The sequence below is a fragment of the Eleutherodactylus coqui genome, chromosome 9 (genome assembly GCF_035609145.1).
Source record: "Eleutherodactylus coqui strain aEleCoq1 chromosome 9, aEleCoq1.hap1, whole genome shotgun sequence".
Taxonomy (NCBI): domain Eukaryota; kingdom Metazoa; phylum Chordata; class Amphibia; order Anura; family Eleutherodactylidae; genus Eleutherodactylus; species Eleutherodactylus coqui.
Genome location: NC_089845.1, coordinates 8,224,635 through 8,246,347, shown reverse-complemented (window position 1 = coordinate 8,246,347; position 21,713 = coordinate 8,224,635). Strand labels below are relative to the sequence as shown.

At 46.5% G+C, this 21,713-nt stretch overlaps 1 protein-coding gene across 4 annotated transcripts in view; it reads right to left on the bottom strand.

Annotated features, from left to right (window-relative positions):
- Positions 1 to 21,713, bottom strand: part of PTPN3 (protein tyrosine phosphatase non-receptor type 3) — a 318,436-nt gene that overhangs the window by 211,027 nt on the left and 85,696 nt on the right. For all 4 annotated transcript variants that reach the window (XM_066579095.1, XM_066579096.1, XM_066579097.1 and 1 more), the window contains one exon: positions 2,736 to 2,778. In XM_066579095.1, the coding sequence (XP_066435192.1) occupies positions 2,736 to 2,778 (43 nt within the window). The remainder of the gene's footprint in view (positions 1 to 2,735; positions 2,779 to 21,713) is intronic.

Genomic DNA, 21,713 nt, shown 5'->3' with positions numbered 1-21,713 from the left:
ATACAGAAAACCAATTAAGGATCGTTCAGCGCCATAACCTGACGGTGACAGCGAGCCGGGGGACATATATACATATATCATACTCGCCTGCTCCCTGCATCCCGCAGCAGTACCTACTGAGGATTACGTGGGGCACAGAAATCTGTCTCATCAGACTGCCGTGCACTCCATAGCTGCCATCCTCAGAGGCTGGATCCAGGGAGCGGTACAAGAAATACATCCCTGGCTCCCCGGCACCTAACAGCACCAGAACAGTTACTGAGAGACAGGCGGCACAACGGGAGGAGGCAGGCGGCGGCACAACGGGAGGAGGCAGGCGGCGGCGCAACGGGAGGAGGCAGGCGGCGGCGCAACGGGAGGAGGCAGGCGGCGGCGCAACGGGAGGAGGCAGGCGGCGCAACGGGAGGAGGCAGGCGGCAGCACAACGGGAGGAGGCAGGCAGCACAACGGGAGGAGGCAGGCGGCGGCACAACGGGAGGAGGCAGGAGGCGGCACAACGGGAGGAGGCAGCTCACGTAATGGGAGGAGGCAGCTCACGTAATGGGAGGAGGCAGCTCACGCAACGGGAGGAGGCAGGAGACGCAACGGGAGGAGGCAGGTGACGCAACGGGAGGAGGCAGGTGACGCAACGGGAGGAGGCAGGTGACGCAACGGGAGGAGGCAGGTGACGCAACGGGAGGAGGCAGGTGACGCAACGGGAGGAGGCAGGTGACGCAACGGGAGAAGGCAGTGACGCAACGGGAGGAGGCAGACATAACGGGAGGAGGCAGGGGCATAACGGGAGGAGGCAGGGGCATAACGGGAGGAGGCAGGGGCATAACGGGAGGAGGCAGGGGCATAACGGGAGGAGGCAGGGGCATAACGGGAGGAGGCAGTGCCATAACGGGAGGAGGCAGTGCCATAACGGGAGGAGGCAGTGCCATAACGGGAGGAGGCAGTGCCATAACGGGAGGAGGCAGTGCCATAACGGGAGGAGGCAGTGCCATAACGGGAGGAGGCAGTGCCATAACGGGAGGAGGCAGTGCCATAACGGGAGGAGGCAGGGGCATAACGGGAGGAGGCAGGGGCATAACGGGAGGAGGCAGGGGCATAACGGGAGGAGGCAGGGGCATAACGGGAGGAGGCAGGGGCATAACGGGAGGAGGCAGGGGCATAACGGGAGGAGGCAGGGGCATAACGGGAGGAGGCAGGGGCATAACGGGAGGAGGCAGTGACATAACCGGAGGAGGCAGTGACATAACAGGAGGAGGCAGTGACATAACAGGAGGAGGCAGTGACATAACAGGAGGAGGCAGTGACATAACAGGAGGAGGCAGTGACATAACAGGAGGAGGCAGTGACATAACAGGAGGAGGCAGTGACATAATGGGAGAAGATTGTAAATCTGACCTTTAAATGGTGAAGATACAACAGAGACCAAAACTAATTAAAGAACTCGTCCCCAAAACCAATTCAGTCCATTCTGTTTTCAGCAGAGTGAAACAAGCTAACCATCCTACGTGTCCGCTGCGTTGCGCACCGCTTGTAGTTTTTCTGCATATTAAATAGATCTCTGTGGATCACAAATCCAAATCTGCAGCCTGTTAATTATTGATCCCTACACATTTCCGTCTTCACCAGATAATTGCGTGGACTGAACGTGTTTCCAGTTAATATGGGGATAAGACATCTAATGATTAATATGGGCCTCCTGCTGTAACGGTGATGGGTCAGCCGGCAGTTCTATAGTAATGCTCCTTCTTCAGGGCCGAGGGACAGAACACATTAGAAGCGTCTCGCACCTCAGTAAGCTACACAGACATGGGCACTAGCTGGGATCTGGTATAAATTATACATCATTTCAGTCCATCCAGGGTGGCAATGCCCCCTCCAGACAAACCAGACCCCGTTTTTTGGGCATAAAGTGCAGTATGGATCAAAAGGCAGTAAAATTTGGTGCATGCATGGCTTGCGCCACCTTTTGCAGCTTAATGTCAAAAAGAGAGAAATAACAATAATCACTGTTATTTATATAGCGCCAACGTATTCCGCAGCGTTTACAAAAACAGGGGGATACAGAAAGACTAGAGTACAAAAATATGAAAACGACGGGTATATGTAGTAATCAGTTGATGTAGACAGTGGTGCGGGGCTCCAACGAGCCACATACTACAGATAATGGCAGGATACAGAAGGTAACAGGGCTGGAGATGTGCCTGGTATGGCGGGCTGGAGATGTGCCCGGTATGGCGGGCTGGAGATGTGCCCGGTATGGCGGGCTGGAGATGTGCCCGGTATGGCGGGCTGGAGATGTGCCCGGTATGGCGGGCTGGCGGTACGGCGGGCTGGAGAGTGAGGGATGCTATACACATATACAATGGTTAGGCCGTATAATGGCTGAATCAGTGTGACTGCTGGCGGTGGTTGATGGCGGCTAGTAGGGATTGCAGTCAGTAGGTCAGGGAGCATGTTATCGGGGGGGCGGTACAGAGGGGTTTGGTTTAGGAGATGTGGTATGCCTCCCTGAAGAGGAGTGTTTTTAGGGCACGCCTGAAGTTTTCTGAGTCAGGGATTAGGCAGGACTTTTTATTACATGGTAATGTGGAATGAACTGGAGCGCTCTACCACAGGGATTCATTTTCAACAGGATTCCCCCTTCGATAGAGCGTCTGTGGATGGAGCACTCTTGGACTGCCCCTGCTTTGGGTATGAGCTGGGCAGTTACGGGGAATCCTCTGAGGACTGCTCTGACTCACCCTTCACTTGTTTCCGGATGGGTTTATTGGGTTCCAGCCATCTCTAGAGAAAGAAAAGGGAAATTAGTTTGACTGCAGTGCGTTTAGGGACAGAGTAACACGTTCTAACACTCCAGCAGAGAGATTCAGCCTGGAAGACAAATCGTCAATCCCCCTAAACTCAAACTCCATCATAAATGGACATTTATCAGAAACGCAACCTTAACCCCTTAGTGACCAAGCCTGTTTGCGCCTTAGTGACGGAGCCAAATTTTGGAAATCTGACATGTGTCACTTTAACGTAGAATACCTGCATAAAGGTTTGGCAGATCCCAGTGATTCTGACAGTGTTTTTTCGCCACATACTGTACTTTGTTTGAAGTTAAAAATAGACCGATAGAATTTGTGAATATTTATTAATAGCGCCAAAATTGGGAACATTTAGGAAAAATGTTATGTTTTCACATTTTCAACTGTAATATCTCAAATATGTGCCAACAGACTGTACAAATTTTTGCTAAGACATATTGTGATAGACATGATGATTAGTCAGTGTAAAATGTCTATCGATTTGTACTAAACTAGACGTATTATGTGTGTTTTGTGACTTCAGCCTAATGTGGAACTCTGCTGCATAAGGAAAGAGTTAAATCACAGTGTTACCGTATATACCGGCGTATAAGACGACTTTTGAACCCCGAAAAATCTGCTCTGCAGTCGGGGGTCGTCTTATGCGCCGGTAATACAAAAAAAAAAGTGTAAAAAAAAAAAAATTTTATTACTCACCTCCCACGGCGTCCTGTCGCGCTCCGGCAGGATGTCGCTCGCTCCGGCAGGCTGTCGCTCGCTCCTCGTCCCCGCCGCAGCATAGCTTTCTGAATGCGGGGCTTGAAATCCCCGCTTCCAGAAAGCTAATACACACGCCGGCAGCCATGACAGCATTGAATGGCTGTGATTGGCTAAAGCACACGTGGCTTCAGCCAATCACACTATTCAATGACATCATTGAATGGCTGTGATTGGCTGAAGGCGCACGTGTTAGCAATCACACCCATTCAATGATGTCATTGAATAGTGTGATTGGCTGAAGCCACGTGTGCTTTAGCCAATCACAGCCATTCAATGATGTCATGGCTGCCGGCATGTGTATTAGCTTTCTGGAAGCGGGGATTTCAAGCCCCACATTCAGAAAGCTATGCTGCGGCGGGGACGAGGAGCGAGCGACAGCCTGCCGGAGCGAGCGACATCCTGCCGGAGCGCGACAGGACGCCGGGGGAGGTGAGTAATAAAATTTTTTTTTTTTTTCTCCACTGAATACCGGCGTATAAGGTGACAGTTGGGGGGTCGTCTTATACGCCCCGTCGCCTTATACGCCGGTATATACGGTATGTTACTGCTTATGTGTTCATCTTGAGTGTTTTCCCAGTCCTGCCCATCCCCCAACATAGGATCTTCTTCAACAAAGAGATATCTACTTTCAGTTTCAGTTTTAAGCACATGTTCGGAAGACAAAGACTTGCTTATACATTGGACTTGAGAGAAGGTGGGCAGGAAGGAGGGGGGATTCTATATGATCCGACAAATGAGAATCCTATATGTTACTGATGTAATTTGTTGCACGCCCATTTTATGCTTTACAATAAAAGGGGCTGTCTGGGTGTTTCTGACCAGAGAGCCATTTTGAGCATGAGATTGATACCTCGTGTTTGACTTGGTCAGTGTGCGCATACTGCTTCTACACAATTAGGAAGCTACAAAATACCCCGAAACCTGCTGGAGAAAACCATAATCCAGCACAAATTGGCATCCCTGGGTGGGCGGGTGGATCTGTGAGGTCAGAGCCTGGAACGTATAGAGACCGGCAGATAGCATGCGGAACTCAGGGGCCCAAAAATCTACAGAACACGGTAAGATTGCTTTATTTTAATCTACCGATGTGAGTTGATTTCCAAATGCTAATCTGCCTGTATCTGATTCAGACTGGACCTTCACTGAAAGGCAGGTAATAACTCTAGTTCTGTCCACCCGATTATCACCATGTTACCTGTCTAGGGGTATTTTGTATGCTGTGGCTGCTATGTCTGAGACGGTTAAAAATTGTGTATACAAGACCAAGAGATAAATTCTGTGAGGGTTAATGTGTCAGAAGGGCGGACTCGGCTGTTTAAGTCTGAGGGAGCGCGCCAGACACTTACTCCTAGGAAACTAGTGAGGTTAGGAAGATTTATGATACGCATATATACCTTTATGATTGAGCGTGTTATGTTCTCATATGTGAAAAGGTATATACGCGGGAATATAGCCGTGGTGTGACGGCTGACGTCTCAAGAATATTGTTGAGGTTTTGGTCATTGAAAACAATCATCAGTCTTTGCATGTTTCAGACTAGTTTAAAGAATGTGCAGTGTTTATTATTGAGGGAGGGTTGCTGATAAGAGAGTGGACTGAAGTTACGTCACTGAAAGCTTTTCTCAATTAACCCTTCTGTTCCAGTTGTCTTGTATTTTGTAGAATTAATGTGCATTGTAATCTGAGTGGGAAAGAGAGGTTATATTTGAAGGATTTGAAGAAAGCAGATTTTACAAGAGAAACACTACTGTGTCCAGAAACTTCGAATAGGATAGAATAAGCAGGTAGAATAGAATGAGGGATCAGTACAGGATGTTTTGGAATATGCAAAACATGTAGAAACGTTTTACAAAGAAATGTCAGGTTATGGACAGATAAGCAGAAATGAGTATGGTAAGAGACTGTAGAAAGTTTTCAGAAGATGAGCAGAAAGCCCAGCAGAAAGAAAGGTGTTTTTAGATTGCTAGGAGGAGGTATAACGTAGTTAAGAGATTCAAGAGAGGAAAGCATGTAGTGGGGTATGTGTATTGCTAATGAACAATGTAATGCCTTTGTGTTGACTACAGCCCCTCCCTGTAATGGCGGCCGCGCTTGCAATGTTTACAAGCCCACATAGTGTGACTTTGCAGAAAATTTGGTGAGCCCTGCTCCCACCCTGAAGTTACTTCCCCCCATGTGCTCACTTTCAGGGTGTGTGATGTTACTTCCGGTCCCTCCCCATCCGGGACAGGACCTGACCCCGCCCCTTCCTCCTCCAGCGGCCATTTTGCCTCACCTGGAAGTGCTGCCGCCCCTGGCCCCGCCTCTTCCTCCGGCAGCCATCTTGCCTCACCTGGGAGATTTGTAGCCCCGCCCCTTTCTGCCTCTGGCGGCCATTTTGCTGCACTTGGGAGGCCTACATTCCCCAATGCCACTGTATCCAGTGCTAACCTCATGATTGTCTGAAGCAAGGTCTTGTTTGACCGGACTTTGTTACACTCCAAGATGCGGCCACTTTGGATGTGTGATAAGTTCAGGGAAACAAACCTTTGTGAAGATGCAGCTTGGGACATAGTAGATGACTAAGCTGGTTTATAGTGTATGGAAGATTGGAGTTGATGCATGGGAGACAGAGGCCGGGAATACATGACAGGGGACGCTCTCTCATGTTCCCAGGGGCTCTGTTTTCCACTGCCCGCTTCTCCAATGGATGCTCAGACAGATGATGTTATGGAAGGCTCCTACAGATGGAATAATTTCCCTATAGTCACCCAGCAAACTTTTTCACGCAATTTGATGAAGTAATTTTACTTTTTATGTGAAGAAAGAGGAACTGCATTGCCCAGAGTAGGATGTTAATTCATCCGTATTCTTTAGTTTTCCTTAAGTCTTTTGTATATTCTAGTATCAGTCTACACTGAAGCTATAATCATATTCCGACAGGAAAGTGAAAGTTAAATGCTGAACATTCCCTGAAATACTATTACACTGGGTGACGTAAAATTTTACTTGTGTTGCGCCCCCTTGTGTTAAAAAATGCTAACTGCGACCTGAAGAGAAAAAAAAATCTAAAGGATATTTTCGCTCAGACTTCGCTGCATACAATGTCACCTTGACCTGCAAAGTGCTTGTTTTTGTGCCTCTTGGTTTACTAGTTTGAACGCAATTACTCTTTTTTCCATTGAGTATTCCGGTTCAAAAGGGGGGAGGCATAGGTGATCTGGGTCATAGATGATCTAGGTGTTGTAGATCAGCTATTGGGTTTAAAAAATAAATAAATAAATGAAATAAGATAAAAAGGAAGTAAAAGATTTTGTGCTACAAGATTCCGAGCCATGTGAAATAGAACATCAGCACGATTATTTAGTACTAATACAGTAAGAAACTGCAGGTATGCAAACAGTTACCAGAACCCCTGTTGATAATGCATATGTTGAGCTTTTTGCAGATGGTACCAGGGTGAGGATTGAATACTCCACATCGGATATGCAGTGGTCACACAACAAGATGTCCTAGACGCAGAGACTCTGCATCCGCATGTCTCAGCACAAGAAGCGGAATGGAAGGCCCTCACTGAGGCGAGTAGAGTGGCGAGAGGTAAGACGGCAACCATTTACACTGACTCCTGGTATGCATTTGGCATAGCTCAGGATTACGGCCCAATATGGAAGGCCAGACAGTTTTTACCTTAGCAGGACAACCAATTGAGAATGGTGCAGCGGTACAGAGTCGCATGGAGGCCCTACTTCTACCTGACAAAGTTGAGAGTTCGCACCAATTCCTACACTGCAGAAGCGAGAGACGACACCCTCGCCAACAGCACAGCAAAGGCAGCGGCCCTCAAGCCGTGGAAGAAAGAAGAAAGATACTGACAGCATGAGTCAGTGGTAAAAACTTTGGACATTGACAAAAATTTGGACCTTGATATGCTAAAGACTTTTACAGTTACAAGCCAGCAAGGAAGGAAAGAATAAATGGACTAATATGGGAGCAGCAGAAACAGGACAGCGTATGGTGAACAGTCAACAGTACTTGCCCACCACAGTTCCTGTATCCCATGATGGCCCAGCTGATGGACGGAAAGACCCACCTAGTAAAGCAGCAATGACGACGACGCTTGAAAGAGGATGGGCGACTTCTGGGTTCTCTGTAGCTGCTGCATCATTTGTCCAGTTTAGCATGATCTATGCCATGGGTGAGACAGGGCAGAAGTAAATTTGCCACATCACACTTGCCGGGACCACTCTACCCATTTCAGGGATTGCAAATTGACTACGTTCAGCTCCCACTTGTTGGGAAGTATGAATACGTGCTTGTTGTTGTTGATGTCTTTGCAGGTTGGAGGCCGACCCTGTTACCAAGGCAAACAAGTAGGTAACCGCAAAGAAGCTCATGAACGAGGTAAACTGTGAATATGGGGTACCAGAAGTGATTCAGAGTCAGACAGAGGTATAAACTTCACAGGTGAATGTAACATGTCATGTCTGCTCTGGGTGTATCCCAGGCCTTTTACATACTGTACCACCTTTAGAGTAGTGGCAAGGTGGAGAGACGGAGTGGCACGCTAAAAAGTAAGATACTTAAAAATGACGCCACTTTGGAAAGACTGTCATCCAATAGCCTTATACAGTGTAAGATATGAACCCTGGGGGGATTATACATTATCTCCCTACGAGATTGTTTGGGCTAGCCCCAAGGCTAGGTCGTTACTATCCTCAGTGGTTACAATTAACATCTGATGTGTTGACTGAGTATGTGATTTCCGTTGTTAAAGAACTAACCAAAGCCTATGCACAGGTGTTCTCTTCCAGACTCAGAGGCAGACACTGGGACACATATCTTGCAGCCTGGGGATTGGGTGTGCGTCAAGAAGTTCCTCAGGAAGCACCCTCTTGAGCCCCGATTTGATGGTCCCTACCAGGTGCTTCTGACTACTGCCACAGCTGTGAAACTAGCCGAAAGACTTACATGGATCCATGCTTCATACTGTAAGAAAGCTTCAGATCCGGGAGACCAGTCTTAGTTGTGCCAAAGACATTACTCTGGTTAGGGCTAGTGAGAGAGGAGGGTGGCAACTGGAATCCTTAGTCGGAAGAATATGGGGGTATGGTTACCTTCTGGTATAACTCGTTCAATGCTCAAGTAGCCGCATATTCCTTCGACTATTGTACTGTGGTCCCGTGTCTAGGCGCAAGATCCCACCGCAGGCCAGATTTAGCTCAGTCCAGCTGGTTATATGACTTGCATACCCGGGGAATACAATATGTTTGCGCCACTGATAACGTCTGGGGAGAAGACTGCCGTTATTGGGGATTAGTGGGATGTAACACAGGAAGAGACTGGTCCTATAAACCGTGACGTGCCTTAAATAAGAAAGATAAGAGCGGGAAATCCCTAATTAGTCGTATAACCCTCCTTGAGAATAATAAGGACAGCAGTTATTGGAAGGCTGAACTTAGTATGTTGCTTGGTTTTAATGCGGTTTTACATTAACCATGGGAGATCCAAGCCCGGGGGACGGAGGGACTTATAGTCTGGGGACATACTGGTACGGGAGGACAGATCCCTTAGGGAAGTTTAAAATAAGGGGTATGGTAGATGCACCCGAATGGAAGCCTTCACTTAGTCCCGTGCCCATAATTAACCTCCTCCGCCGTAAGATAAAGACCTTGACGAACATGATGATCATAGCCGACCCTACATTTGAGGACACCTTGACAGTAGCGACTGGCTACTCTGACCAGAATCTCTGGTTGGAGTTGATGAGGTACAATGCTAACAGGAGCAACAAGTCTAACTGTTGCATGTGCGGTAGTGCCCGACTACACTCGGGGATGGTCCCCCTAAATCTCCCTGTAGATGCTGAAGAGTGGTTTATTAGTCTCTTCACGAACATTTCCGCTAATTACACTGTCCGTGAGAAGTGGAAGAAGGAATACTCTATAACTACTTAAGTGTTTTATACCGGAGAGAGTATTACTCACTACCCTGGAAACTACACCTGCCAGGCAAATAGGCAGGGTGGAGGGAGATTTTTTGGGGAACTCACTAACGGGTATTGCTCCTCCTACGGTACGATAGAAGGGGAATAGATGCAGAATCAGGTCCAGTCCTTAGGAGACGTTTACTGGCTTTGTGGAGACATGAGGTAGAGGACCCGCCTGGAGGGTAATTGGACAGGGGAGTGTGCCTTAGTAAAGCCCTTACGCTCCTCCACATCCTGTCAGACAACATTGAGGATAATGAGGTTACCCCCAATAGTTAATTTATCTCGATCCAACTCAGTCTGTGTTTTGTGGTTATCCCGTCATGTTGGTCTATCCTTGTTTTCCGCATAGGTACGGCGGTTCCTTCCAGTCTTGTCACTAGGTAGTGTAGGGTCAGTGTCGGCGGCCTGGACGTGTTCACCATTAGGACTATCTCCAGGAGGGACATTGGTGTGGGTGAAGATTAGGGAGTCCCAGGCCGTGCGTATCTGTGCACGCTACTAGTATTGTAATATTATACTAGAGCGAGAAGAGAGACCCCTAGTGGTAGTTTTGATCTACACGTGTACATTGACGTCATAGGACAGCCAAGGGGGGTACCTGACAAGTTTTAAAAATTAGAGAACAAGTTAAAACTAGATTCGAGTCCATTTTCCTGATCATTATGGTAAATAAACATTGATTGGATTAATTATGTTTATTATAATTAGCAGTGGTTTATAAATTATACTAGAGACGCCTTATAGGGACTAGTCGACCAATAGGACCTACTTCGACTATGACTTTTCAAAATAGAATGGCCTTAGATATGACTTTAGCTAAAAAGGGGAGTGTCTGTAAGATGATAGGGGAGACTTGTTGTACCTACATCCCAGACGACACGTGACCCGCGGGTAAAGATGCAGTTGCCATTAAGAAGCTGACCGCACTAACTAAAAAGAGCTAACTTTTGGGACCAGCACTCGCCATGGATAAGCGGGTGGTAAAGGATCCTGGCACAGACGGGCGTCACTGTTGTATGTGAACTGATGATTACCTTTTCTGTTCTAGTCTGCTGTGTTATCCCCTGTGTCAGAAGAGACCTGTGAAACTGATGCTGGAAAAGCCGCTCCCACAATGAGCTCGCTGGATGCATCCCCAGAAGGAGTGGACAAGTCCTACACCCCCTTGAAGACCCTAAAACGAACCTTCAACGCGCTCCGATTATAGGCTCATGCGCAGAGAACTGTGAAAATTAGATAGAGAGTTAGAGGATAGACATTTTAAGGGGGGATTGTGATAGACATGATGATTAGTTAGTGTAAAATGTCTATCGATTTGTACTAAACTAGACGTATTATGTGTGTTTTGTGACTTCAGCCTAATGTGGAACTCTGCTGCATAAGGAAAGAGTTAAATCACAGTGTTATGTTACTGCTTATGTGTTCATCTTGAGTGTTTTCCCAGTCCTGCCCATCCCCCCACACAGGATCTTCTTCAACAAAGAGATATCTACTTTCAGTTTCAGTTTTAAGCACATGTTCGGAAGACAAAGACTTGCTTATACATTGGACTTGAGAGAAGGTGGGCAGGAAGGATGGGGGATTCTATATGATCCGACAAATGAGAATCCTATATGTTACTGATGTAATTTGTTACACGCCCATTTTATGCTTTACAATAAAAGGGGCTGTCTGGGTGTTTCTGACCAGAGAGCCATTTTGAGCATGAGATTGATACCTCGTGTTTGACTTGGTCAGTGTGCGCATACTGCTTCTACACAATTAGGAAGCTACAAAATACCCCGAAACCTGCTGGAGAAAACCATAATCCAGCACAATACATTTCGATCTGTTTACTTTATTCTGGATACACATTTGAAAAACGTTTTTTTTACCATTTAGGAGACGCACAAATTTAACATTACTTATTAACATTTTGAGGAACACTTTGTTTTTCTGCACCAAGCCAGTATTACAAAGGCTCGTAGGTGTCAGAATGATGGATCCCCCCACACATGACCCCATTATGAAGACTACACCCCTTATTGTATTCACTGCGGGGGTCAGGAGGATTTTTTACTCCACAGGTTTTTTTTAGGAGTTAATGCAATTTGAAGGAGAAAAAATAAAATTTCATATTTTTGCAAATATATGTTATTTTAAAGACATATTTTTTTTCTATAGTGCACATGAAAATGAGGATTCACACCCCAAAATAGATCCCCGTTTGTCCTGTGTACAGAAATATACCCATTGTGGCTAGAGATGAGCAAGCACGCTCGGATAAGTCAGTTACTCGAGCGAGCCTCGCTCTTCTCGAGTAACTGCATTCTTGTCTGAGTGTGCTCGGGGGGGGGGGGGGGGCAGCGGGCGTGGGCGGCGGGGAGTAGGGGGGGGGGGAGAGAGAGAGAGATCTCACTCTCTCCCCCGCCCCCCCTGAGCATGCTCAGACAAGATTAATGAAGTTTAACTGTTTTTTTAATCAAAGTACAATTGACAAAAATGATGTTCCAAATGCTATATTCGTACATTTGTAAGGGAATGTAAATATTCGTATTCCCGACAATTGTTTTTGAAGAACAATAAACGGTTTTTAACTTTTACGTGATCGCCATTATCATTAACATGCCCTTTCAACGCCAGGGGGATAACTGCTCCAGTGAGACGGGGAGGGGAAGTGCAGGGCAGGTTAGACAGGTCCTAGTGGTGGGGGACTCAATTATAAGGGGGACAGATAGGGCAATCTGCCACAAAGACCGAGATCATCGGTGTGTTGTCTTCCTGGCACTCGAGTTCGACACACCGCGGATCGGATTGACAGATTACTGGGAGGGGCTGGTGAGGATCCAGCGGTCATGATGCACGTTGGCACCAATTAACAAATTAAAGGTCAATAGAGGGCCCTCAAAAATGATTTCAGGGACTTAGGGGCCAAGCTTAGGGCGAGGACCTCCAGGGTAGTTCTCTCAGAAATACTACCTGCACCTAAAACCACACTAGAAAGACAGCAGGATCTTAGGGAGGTAAACAAGTGGCTCCGGAGTTGGTGTAAGAAGGAGGAATTTGGGTTCCTGGAGAACTAGGCTGACATTGCCGTCGGCTACAGGCTCTACCATAGGGAGAGACAGAGGAAACCAGAAAGTGGAAGGGGTATGTCTGTATGATAAATCCTACTTAATGCCGAGACTACGGGAGGATATAGGAGTAGGAGAAGAACAGGTGGAATCTCTGTGGGTAGAAATACAGGGAGGAAGAAATAAAATCCTGATAGGGGTTTTCTATAGACCATCAAAAGCAACAGAAGAAACTGAAACCTTACTACTAAGGCTGATAGAAGAGGTGTCAAACCGCAATGAAGTAATTATAATGGGGGACTTTAATTATCCAGATATAACATGGGAGAACGAAACCTGCAAATCGCATAGCAGTGATAAGTTCATGAGAACAATTAAAGATACCTACCTTACCCAACTTGTGAGGGAACCAACTAGAGGGAAGGCCACTCTGGACTTAGTACTAACTAACAAACCAGACAGAATAATGGGGGTACAGGTTGAGGGGCACTTGGGGAACAGTGACCACAATATAATCAACCAGCTGTCATTCAATAAGAAGCCTTATCAGGGAGCGACAAATAAACTAAACTTTAGTAAAGCAAAATTTGATGAGCTTAGAACTACTATCGGTAACATTAATTGGGATAACATCCTCAAAAATATCAGTACAGACGACAAATGGGAGGAGTTTAAAAGGATCCTAATCACCTCATGGGAGCAGTTCATTCCCTTTAAAAATAAAAGAACTTCAACTAAAAAGGAAACCAATGTGGCTCAACAAGACGGTAAGAGGGGCAATAAACGAAAAAAAGAAAGCATTCAAACTACTTTAGCAAGAAGGCAGCAAAGAAGCGCTAAAAATAATACAGGGAAAAAAACAAAATATGTAAAGAAAGATCAAAATTGCTAAGGAGGAGGCAGAAAGACTGATCAAAGAGAGCAAAAACAACCCGAAACTATTCTTCAACTTTATTAACAGCAAACGGATTTGCACTGAGAGCACTGGCCCTTTAACAAATAATGCAGGGGAAATCACTGAAGATGATGGAGGGAAGGCAAATCTATTAAATAGTTTCTTTTCAAGTGTATTCATGAACGAAAAGGAAATGCCACATGAGATGCAGGGGAATAAAATGAACCCCGCACAAAATATCTCATACCTAACGCAGGAGGAAGTGCGGAACAGGTTAAAGAGGATTAAAATCGATAAATCGCCAGGCTCAGATGAAATACACCCAAGTGATGTGATAGCTAGGCCGCTATATCTAATATTTATGGATACTATCAAGACCGGGGTTGTACCACTGGATTGGCGCATTGCCAACGTGGTTCCAATTTAGAAAAAGGGGTCCAAAAGTGAGCCTGGTAACTACAGGCCGGTAAGTCTCACTTCAGTAACTGGAAAAATATTCGAGGGGTTTCTGAGAGACGCCATCCTAGAATACTTCAAGGAAAACAATGGAATAACCCCTCATCAGCATGGGTTCATGAGGGGTCGATCATGTCAGACCAATCTGATCAGCTTCTACGATGAACCAAGTTCTAGGCTGGACCTGGGAGAGTCTATTGATCTCGCATATTTGGACTTCTCTAAAGCATTTGACACCGTGCCGCATAATAGGCTGATATATAAAATGAGACAGCTCGGTCTGGGGGAAAACGTGTGTATCTGGGTAAAGAACTGGCTCAGAGATAGAAAGCAGAGGGGGGGGGGGGGTAATAAATGGTTCATACTCTGATTGGGCCACTGTTACTAGCGGGGGCCACAGGGTTCACTATTGGGCCCCATTCTGTTTAACATATTTATCAATGACGCACAGTAAAATATCAATATCTGTAGATAATACAAAACTATACAATATAATTAATACAACAGAGGACAAAGTACGGCTACAAACAGACCGAGATAAGCTGGGAGCTTGGGGAGAAAAATGGCAAATGAAGTTCAATACTGATAAATGTAAGGTTCTGCACATGGGCAGGAGAAACGGATGTCACCAATATACACTAAATGGGGTACTGCTAGGGAAAAGTGATATGGAAAAAGACCTGGGGGAACTAGTGGATTGTAGATTAAACTGGGACAGCCTATGCCAGTCAGCTGCTGCAAAAGCTAATAAAGTTTTGTGGTGCATTAAAAGAGGCATAGGGGCGAGGGACGAGAACATTATCCTCCCACTATATAAGGCACTTGTCAGGCCCCACATGGAATACTGCACACAGTTCTGGTCACCGGTGCTCAGGAAGGATGTTAGAGTGCTGGAGGGGTTCAAAGAAGGACAACTAAACTAATACATGGAATGAAAGGCCTTGAGACTAAAAGAAAACTTTTATTAATATTAAAGATAAATGTATATGTGTGTTTTTGTCTGAAGCTGTGTGTCTGTTTAGTTTAACCACCCCAGAGTGGAGGAAGTGGTTTTTTATCTTTAATATTAATAAAAGTTTTCTTTTAGTCTCAAGGCCTTTCAGTGATAAGGTTATATTTGCTCCAAGAGCCTTAATTGTCACAGTGACTTCTAATACATGGAATGAAGGGACTGGAATACCCAGAGAGGCATGAAAACTGGGATTATTAATCCCAGAAAAAAGACGGCTAAGGGGCGACCAAATAACTCTGTATAAATACATGAGGGGACGATACAAGGATCTCTCCCATGATCTGTTTATACCCAGGACTGCGACGGTAACAAGAGGGCATCCACTACGTCTAGAAGAAAGCAGGTTTCATCACCAACACAGAAGGGGGTTCTTTACTGTAAGAGCAGTGAGACTGTGGATCTCTCTGCCTCAGGACCGAAGGGACAAAAGGATTCAATAATGACTTATGAAAAACCCTGTGAACCCTCCATGTAGCTGGCAAATCAAGTTCATAAGCAAGCGGGTTTACTACACGCGTGATGACAAAGGGACCCACGTAACGTGGTGCCAGTTTCAAAGAGGGAACCTTCAATTTGAGATTTCTAGAAGACAAATATTCCTTCAGTCCCACCCTGTAAGGTTCAGATACTGACAGACTCCTCCCACTACACAACTGCATATGAGCCCCCGTTGCTTCCAGGTTCTTCTGTACTTCTTTCCATACCCCCTGCAGCGCATCTGTGGTGACATCAGCTGCAGGACAGGCAGACGGAGTAGAAATAGCTGTAAGGAAGCGAGGATGCTGACCATATACGCAACGGAATGGAGATACCCCAGTGGAAGAACAAGTACGGTTGTTTAGTGCAAACTCTGCCAATGGCAGGAACTCTGCCCACTGATGAGCCAACCGTAAGTATTGCACTAAATCCTGGTTCTTCTGCTCAGTCTGACCATTAGTCTGCGGGTGGAATGCTGATGAGACGGAAAGCGACGTTCCCAGGTTTCTACAGAAGGCTTGCCAAAATTGCGCAACAAACTGAACACCGCGATCAGATACAATGTTCTCGGGAACCCCATGAAGACGAATGATTTCTTTTACAAAAATTGTGGAAAATTCTATCGCAGAAGGTAGCTTCTTTAACGCCACGAAATGTGCCATCTTCGAGAAACGGTCTACAACAACTAGGATAGTGGTGGACTTCTGAGATTCCGGTAGGTTGGTGATAAAATCTACCGATGAGAAGGCACCGAGACGCTGACTTTTACCACATGCACAGACAGAGCATCCCTTAACAAAGTCGCAGATCTCCTGAGACATGCCTGGCCACCAGTAGTGGCTAGTACAAAGATCCAGAGTCCCCTGAACCCCCAGATGGCCTGCGAGAACAGATGAGTGACATTCTTCAATGACTCTAAGACGCAAGGTCTCTGGCACAAAGCATCTGCCATCCGGCACCCCCGAAGGAGCGTCCTGCTGACAATTTTGTAGATGAGGAACGAGATCAGATTCTACAACTGCCACCACCACCCCAGGTGTCAAGATATTCTCGGGAGGCACTGCCTCACTTTCCGGTGAACCGAAACTTCGTGGCAGGGCGTCTGCCTTTACTTTCTTCTCCCCTGGAATATAAGTAATGACGAGGTTAAACCTGGCAAAAAAACAACGCCCACCTGGCTGACGAACTGTGAGTCTCTTAGCACTGGCGAGATATACCAAGTTTTTATGATCAGTATACACAGTAATGGGATGCCTTGCCCCCTCAAGATGGTGGTGCCACTCTTTTAGAGACCACTTAATTGCCAATAACTCAGGATTACCTACGTCGTAGTTACGTTCTGCCGAACTGAGCTTCCGCGAGAAGAACATACAAGAACTATACTCAGATCTCCCACTGACTTCCTGAGACAATACAGCCCCCACCCCTACCTTAGACGCATCGACCTCAATGAAGAACGGTCATCGCGCGTCAGGCTGTACTAGCACCGGGGCAGCAGTAAACGCCCTTTTGAGACGACTAAAAGCCTCTAAGGTCCTGTGGCGGCCATCTTACCAAGTCAGCCCCCTTATTGGTCAGATCGGTCAGAGGTTGAGCAATAACAGAATAATTCTTAATGAATCTGCGGTAGAAATTTGTGAAACCTAAAAACTGCTGGAGAGCTTTCAGGTTATCTGGTCTGACCCATTGGGAGATTGCTGCCACTTCATCAGACTCCATTTGAATCTCCGTGAGTGAAATCACATAACCAAGAAAAGACACTTGTTTAGTACCAAAAATGCATTTCTGCAACTTGACAAAAAGTTGGTATTCACGCAAACAGGTCAGTACCAGCTTTAGGTGCCGCACATGTGAATCCCAGTCTGGGGAGTACACCAGAATGTCATCGAGATATATGACCAGAAATACCCCCAGGAAGTCGTGGAAGACCGCGTTCATAAAACCTTGGAACACAGCGGGGGCATTACACAGTCCAAAGGCATGACCAGACATTGAAAATATCCTAACGGGGTGTTGAACGCAGTCTTCCACTCATCTCCCTTTCAGATGCAAATTAAATTGTAAGCCTCTCTTAAGTCCAATTTGGATAACCAGTGGGCCCCTACTACCTGATTCAATAAATCAGGAATCAGGAGCAAGGAGCACTGGTTCTTCACTGTAATTTTATTAAAAGCACGATAATCCACACAAGGCCACAATGTCCCATCCTTCTTCTCTACAAAGAAGAGACCTGCCCCGGCCGGGGAACTGGACGGCCGGATATGTCGTTTGGCCAGAGACTCCGAGATATAGGACTTAAGGGCTTCATGCTCGCGCCCCGACAAATTAAAAATGGTTCCCTTAGGGATGGGACTGTCGGGGATCAAATCAATACCACAGTCCCACTCCCTATGGGGAGGCAAAGTCCCAGACAGCTTTTTGGTGAATTCGTCATGAAAATCAGACAAATACTCCAGAATAAGTATGGTATCTACTGAACACATGGATATAGTAGCTAAGTGACTATGTCAGGACAACCCCCAATGTGTCAATTCCCGAGTGGACCAATCAAATCGGGGATTGTGCAGTGCCAACCAGGGCATACCAAGCCTACATCAACGGACATCCTTTCCATTACTAAGAACGACAGATTCTCAAAATGGAGAGCACCCACAGTGAACTGTAAAATGGGAGTCCTCCATTGTATAACACCTGCAGACAGAGGGGTAGAATCAATACTAGTGAAGCGTATGGGAATCTTTAACACCGAGAATTCAGTCATCAGAGGTCTGACAAAACTTAAATTAATCAAATTGGCGGCAGCATCCGAATCAATAAAAGCTTGACCGGACCGAGTGAAATTCCGGAAGCCAATCTGACAAGGCACCAACAACTTAGGGAGAACCTGTGATCCTAGGCGATCCTCCCAAAAATTGCCTAGGATAAGAAGTTTTCCACCAGTTTGGACTGATGTTGTAAACACTTCGGAGGACAGGTCACTACACGATGTCCGGCTTTCCCACAATAGAGGCAGAGACGATGAATCATCCGGAACCGTCGCCGTTCCTCGGGACTTAGCTCGTCCACTTCCATAGACTCGGCACTAGAGGTTGGCATGGGAGAAGTGGGAGCGGGTCTTCCGGATTCCCTAGCCTTACGGGCCTGGCGTTCCTCTTTTCTAGATCTCAGCCTCCTGTCAGCTTTAACTGCCAATTCCATCGCATTATTGAGTTTCAGGGGAGTGGGATGAGAAATGAGTAGATCCTTGACCACGTCAGAAAGACCCAACAAGAACACATCTTTAAGGGCGCTATCGTTCCAAGAGGCTTCACCTGCATACAGTCTAAATTTAGAGCAATAGTCCTCTACCCACTGCTGCCCCTGACATAGAGACATGAGATGAGATACCGCCAACCCCGCATGGTCCAGCTCATGAAAAATACCTCCAAGTTCCTGAAAAAACAAATCAACTGACTGCAGGCAAGCCGGACTCTCGGGTAAGGAGTAGGCCCATGTCTGGGGGGAACCCCGAAGTAAGGACATAATCAATCCAACTTTCTGGGATTCTGAGACAGAGGAGCGGGGCCGCATCCGAAAATACAATCTACATGCCTGCTGAAAAACAAAAAAACTTGCTCCTCTTCCCTGAAAATACCGCAGGAAGAGGACACTTGGGCTTAGGAATAGAAGGGGCGGTAGAAACATGCACTAACTCCCGCTGCTCCTGGGCCACCATACGACCAGACAGGTCTTGGATCATGACCACTAAATCCTGCAACTGACATGCGAGGGAACTCATGGCCTCCCTTGGAGAGCAATTTTAAGGGCAAGTTATTATGTTACTGTATACTACCCTTGATATGCCAGCCCAGGTGCCCTAGATCTCACCCACAACCCCTGTCCCTGCCTGCTTGCCTGCACTCCTGGCTAACCCCAGGCAGGCAACAGGGTGGTGGTCCCTACTCTCATAGGGACCGAAAAAGGGACGCTGGCGTACCTGGATGGAAAGGGTAGAACACCGACAGAAAAGGCAGATGTAAATAACCAACACGAACAATACTAAGTTGAACTGAGGCAGATGGTAAAACCTGGCGGATAATAGCAAATACAGATAGTCCCCGACTTGCGAACAGGTTCCGTTCCAGGAACCTGTTCGCAAGTCGATTTGTTCGCAAGTCGAACAAATGCTTGTATGGAGCGGGATCGCGGGTGGATCCCGCTCCATACAACATCGGGTGCCGGCTGTTCTTACAGCGGGCACCCGGTGGCAGCAGTTCCAACGAGCAGCGCCGCTCGTCGGAACTGTTAACACTTTAAATACCGCTCTGATAGCCGGGTGGCCCCAGGGCTCTGCATAGACAGCCCTAGGGCCTTTCAGAAGGCCCCCGGCTGCCTAGCAACCGCGATGTGACCGGACAGGCTTCTATCAGGCTTGATAGAAGCCTGCCCGGTCCCTGCACAGTATGATGTAATGCCATAGCATTACATCATACTGTGCAGGACAGATAGTTCGCATCTTGCGAAATTCGTAAGTCGAATGTTCGCAAGTAGGGGACTATCTGTATAGCAGACAAGCTGACAGGAGCAGGAGACCAACAGAGGCAGACTAGCTAGCACACTGAGGGAAACAAATAACTGGCAGTGATTGCAAGTCTCTGCCTGACCTTTAAACAAAAGCCTCTGCCCAGGGGCAGAGAGAGGGGCAGAGAGGGGAAGAGCAAACTCCCAACAGAGCACAACAAAAGGGAGCTCGTGCACGGCAGCTGCACTCGCAGGTGCACGCGCCACTAGCACCACGCCGCCCCAGAAGGACCAGCAACTGCCGCATGGTAACAATTAGGGCATATTGATGCTGCAACCATTGGTTGTTTATCGTTCTACATAAAGAGTAGTAACTGTTTCTGATACACAGTTATTAATTTTAAGCGCGGACTGTCGTGTGGAAATATAGAGAATCCTGGGTAGTGTCTTCATCTTATACAAGACTATAATACCTAACCAAGAAGCTCTGTTTTAGCAAAACTCCTCAGTTCCTCTTTGAGGGAACAAATTAGTGGTTCCAAATTCAGCTGACACTTTCGCTAATGGGTATGAAAGCTTTATCCCCAGATATGGGATCTTGGAGTTATCCCACATATGGAAAAGGGCAAATGTTGTCCCTATCTTAAAAAAAAGGGAAGAAGGTGGATCCAGGAAACTACAGGCCTCTGGGCCTGACTTCTATACCGGGAAAGATCTTTGAACAAGTTACTAAACAGCATGTATGCAAGTACTTGGATGAGAATGGAGTAATTAACCAGAGCCAGCATGAGTTTGTAACAAACAAGTCATGCCAGACTAATCTAATTTCCTTCTATGGCAGAATCACCGACTGGGTTGATCAGGGAAATGCGGTGGATATAGTATATCTTGACTTAAGTAAAGTATTTGACAAAGTATCTCATACCATACTTATTGAAATAAAGACCACATATGGGATTGACAAGGCAACTGCTAGGTGGATTCACAACTGGCTGAGTGATAGTACTCAAAGAGTGGTCATAAATGGCTGCACATCCAAGTGGAAGAATGCATCAAGTGGGGTACCAAAAGGCTCTGTCCTAGGCCCAGTGTTCTTCAACATTTTTTTAAATGATCTGGAGGAGGGAGTTCATGGAAAACTGATCACATTTGCTGACAACACAAATCTAGGAGGGATAGCTAACACTAGGGAAGAGAAAGAGGAGATTCAAAAACATCTACAAAAGCTTGAACAGTGGACAGCGACTAACAGAATGGTATTTAACAAGGAGACATAGAAAGTCCTACATCTGGGCAAGAAAAATGAAGAAAGCACATACAGAATGGGAGGAATTGGGCTAAGCAGAAGCACATGTGAAAAAGACTTGGGTATACTAATAGATCATAGACTGAACATGAGTCAACAATGTGATGCAGCAGCCAAAAAGGCAAACACAATTCTGGATGTATTGATAGAAGCATAGAGTCTAGATCACGTGAGGTCATTATCACCCTCTACTCTTCATTAGTCAGACCTCATATGGAATACTATGTCCAGTTCTATGCACCCCACTTTAAAAAAGACATAGACAAACTGGAGCAAGTTCAGAGAACAGTTACCAAGATGGTGAGCGGTCTGCAAATCATGTCCTATGAGGAGCGGTTAAAGGATCTGTGAATGTTTAGCTAGCAGAAGAGAAGGCCGAGAGGAAACTTAATAGCTGTCTACAAATATCTGAAGGGCTGTCACAGTGCAGAGGGATCAGCCCTATTCTCATCTGCACAAGGAAAGACTAGCAGCAATGGGATG